The sequence below is a fragment of the Salmo salar genome, chromosome 11 (assembly GCF_965601325.2).
Source record: "Salmo salar chromosome 11, fSalSal1, whole genome shotgun sequence".
NCBI classification, from domain to species: Eukaryota; Metazoa; Chordata; class Actinopteri; order Salmoniformes; family Salmonidae; genus Salmo; species Salmo salar.
Window position 1 is genome coordinate 102,478,013 of NC_138301.1, and position 3,854 is coordinate 102,481,866.

General features: G+C 41.4%; 1 protein-coding gene across 1 annotated transcript in view; it reads right to left on the reverse strand.

The window, feature by feature from the left end:
• Window positions 1–2,320, reverse strand: part of smarcad1b (SWI/SNF-related, matrix-associated actin-dependent regulator of chromatin, subfamily a, containing DEAD/H box 1 b) — an 11,785-nt gene extending 9,465 nt beyond the window's left edge. The window contains exons 1-3 of the mRNA XM_014128544.2: window positions 1,720–2,320; window positions 1,163–1,295; window positions 643–770 (exon numbers count right to left, since the gene is read on the reverse strand). Coding sequence (XP_013984019.1) covers window positions 643–770; window positions 1,163–1,295; window positions 1,720–1,792 — 334 coding nt within the window. The 5' untranslated portion in view covers window positions 1,793–2,320. The remainder of the gene's footprint in view (window positions 1–642; window positions 771–1,162; window positions 1,296–1,719) is intronic.
• Window positions 2,321–3,854: the final 1,534 nt, after the last annotated feature.

A 3,854-nucleotide genomic window follows, 5' to 3' on the forward strand; every position in this document is an offset into this window, starting at 1 on the left:
ACTGGCTCTGGCATCCAAAATAGCCATCTAAAAAGTGAATCGATTCTCATTGGTACGGTTGTAGAAACATAAAGCCCTCTACTTCCATAGCACAGCAAAGTCATTTCACAAATGGAAAATATACAATTACTGTACACAGTTCTAACACAGTTACAACACGTTTCTGACTTCCTTCTTCTGTAACACACACAGGTGTTCAGAGAGAGCTAATTAACACAGGTAGTTGACTGTCTTCCTTGTGTTTTCTGTAAACAAGCGCTGCAACATGGAATTATGGCCATGTGGAAACCCTAACCCTATAAAAAAGGTGTGTAGTAATTGAACCTAATGTTTCCAAAACTGTACCCCAAGTGATGCGTGTTAATATTTAGAACAAGCGATGCGTGTTAATATTCAGAACAAGTGTCAGGGCTCTTAAAACTCCCTGGGCCAGAAGATACTATCATCAATAGGAGCTAAAGGTAGTTAGCCTCTATGAATGGGCTACCGTTTCACTAACTCATTAACCTCCATGTCACAGAGCAGGCTACAGAACATGAAACCACACATTCCATTCCATTCAATAGTATAGATTGCATCACTGTGAATATAATTGTACAACAGTAAGTATTAAGGCCAGGGATAGGATTAATGAACCCTTACCTTGACTTCCCGATATGTTTTTGGGGAGCTGGCTGCCATTTCTCTGTAGAGCAGTTTTGATCTCCGCCTCTCCCTCCTCATCTGACAGTATGATAACAGCACCCATAACTGGTTCCTTTTCCAGACTCCTTTAGCAAAGAAAGCATGAGTCTTGAATCATAAAAAAATGAATCCTCACGATTTTGATTAGTGTGTGTGTATGTGTCCAGTACTTGACTTGGACTGAAACAGGTCCCTCAAAGGAGCTCAAGCAGTAGAAAATGTGTGTATGGCACCACTACATCCACCTGCCTATTAGTATGTCACAGCTGTGACAAATCCCCCCAATCACTTGTACATGCCTTGTGTTGAAGGCCTGGTGCAGGTGAGAAGGATGGAGCCATGTGACCTGTGGCAGGTTAACTTAACTAGAATCTTGATGATATATGCTAATACACATGCTTTCCTCGACCCTGTATAAACCTAGAAGGGTGTGGTCTGATTTACATTATTTAGATGAGTTTGGTAGCAACTAACTTACTTCCCCGACAACATCATGGAAGACCCTGATATCTCCTCATCTGAATCAGAGTCTAGTACCACGCTTTCCATGCCTCTCACTGAGCCGGGCCCTGGGGGACGTTTGAGCTCTGGGGTCTCCGGGACAACAGTATCTGCAAGTGAAAAATGTCAAAGCAAAAAGAATCAACACAAAAGTGCCTACTGTGTGAGCTGGGTGGGCATGTTGACTACTTGTCAAAAAGGCCTTATTGTGATAGATAGTTGGTCTTGGTTGGGGTTTCTATATGGGTAAAAACTGTACAAACATGTCTTGGTTTACATTAGTGTCAATACTGGGTCTGGTATCAGGCACACCAAGGACCACCTTTGCCAACCGGAAATAAAACCTTTTGGGATAAGTGTGTGGTCTATGTAAGCAAGGGTCATGTCTAGAAGGGATTCAGCTTTTGTCAAATTGACGTCCAAATGTATATGTTAGGTAACCCTAACCCTTTTCCTAATTATGCTAACCTGCTACGAAAAGTCAATGTTGACAAAAGCTGTGTCCTAGACAAAACCGTAAGTGTGCTCTATTACCATGTGTTTGTTGCCCCGTGAGATCTTCATTCACTGAGTCTGTGTTATGGTTGATACATCTTCTTTGATTCATCGTTGTAATATTTTTTGATTCTGCTAGCTGCTACAGTATTATCCTACTCAAAATGAGTTCACGACAATTGACCACCGTAGCTGCAGTCGAGTGTTAAAAATGTGTGTCCGACCTAACAAGCATCATCGTGAAATCAAACAACCCGGCCTACAATGACCGTTCGCTCTCGGCAAGAATAGCAATCTAGCTAATGGATCCTTCACCAGAGAGGATATTAAACGTTATTCTGTTTTTCGATTGACGCTTATTAGCTAGCTAGCTGCCTTGCATTTCGTGTATGGAGAGAGATGTTGCTAACGGCGCTAATTCATGCATGTAAGATGCGTTCTGCAACGTGAATGATTCTACCTCTGACCTAGACTCGTAAAATAGATAACTGCATTCTTGCCATCGGGCGTCCTCTTTACCGATTACATAAACATATTTACAACACTTCGTAACGTTTCATTGCTTAAAATAGCTAGCTAGCAACTTTGTTTCCGACGAATTCCGAAAACGACACGTGGGCAGTCCGAGCAGCCAATCAGAGACAAGTGCGCATTGCGATCTGGTGTAAAAAAAGAACGGCAGGATTTAAAGGGGAAACACAGTCTGGAAGTGACAGACGTTGGTTTCTCTTCTCCAGGACCTTGGACAGCTCCCCTCATTTCAAGGTTTGGAGTCACTGCTGCATAGGTTAATTGTTCTAACCTGGAGATCCCTTCATAATTAGAGAGGGGATTGGAGTTTTATGAACCACGTAGTCTACCATATATTGAGCTCTACAATTATTTAAATAGTATATCTCAACCAGAACATGCAGGATTCTGATTCAGGATTTAAAAATATTAGGCCTAGTTTGAGAGAAAGATTTTGGATATTTGAAATATACTTGGTGGTTACAGCGGCACCCGAGACTTGTGGAGGATTCTGTTCAGGTTTTTCTTTATGGCTCCCCAGATGCTCAATATGGAGCAGTTACCTATATTTCCTCCGGGTGACATAACTCCTCCACTCCATTAAGAACACCGCTACCAGCGATCACATCAGTCTGAGGTTTCAGACGGCGACCCGCAGTCTGGCTGGATTGCAAGTCACATGGTCTCTGACCAATAATTGTAACCAAGATTAACAGGCACATACCTTGTGAATTGAATATCCACCTCCAACATCTTGAGTGGATCAATCAGCACATCCGCAACACATAGGCTGCCTACTACCGGTTAATAAAACAATAGACAATGGTTTTGAGTGATACCATAGCATGTGTTCTATTCTGACCATGAACAATGTATTGTATCCTGAATAATGTAGTTGTAACTCATCTGGACTAAGCAACTAGTAAACCTATCACTGTCCATGTTCAAGAGTAGGCTACATGATTAGCCCTATTAACATACATTGAGAGGTTTGGTTGTTGAAACATAAACTGCTTAAAAATAATAGGCTATATTATCTCCAATATATTATCTCCAATTATTATCTCCAACAGAGGGTTCCTGTCGGAATCGAGTGTGCCTATCCTATCCCAGGAGTGGGGCTATATGTTTGGGCTCCCAAATGTGTCCAAGTGCAGTAGATTATTTGTAGTAGATTTTTTTGTAGATAATGAGAGAGACATTAACACAATTTAGCTGCTCGTTAGCAAAAACAAAGACATTGGCATGGGTCATTCATGGTGACAATTGTTTTTCTTCCTATGGTGTTGACGTTGCGTGTTTACCATCAACATCTTTATAGAGCCGTGACGTGCTTTCGACTGCGGTAGTCAGTGCGGCAGCCAATGAGCCCATTCAAACCCACACCGCCAAAATCCTCTGGTGACTTATGTGTCAGTAGGCTAGGCTACATAAAATGCACAAACGTGTTTTCATGATTATTATCTCTTACCTTCAATACCAGCCTAAAATAGTGCATGCTGATAAAAGGCATTTTAACCAGAAGAATATTGGATGATGGAAAAACAATTTGAAGCTACATCTTTATAAGGCTTAACATTGTTTTGGTTGTTATTTCACGAATGCAACGGATATATATGCATTTACAATGTAATCCAAGTTGAAATGTTTTATTGGCACCCACA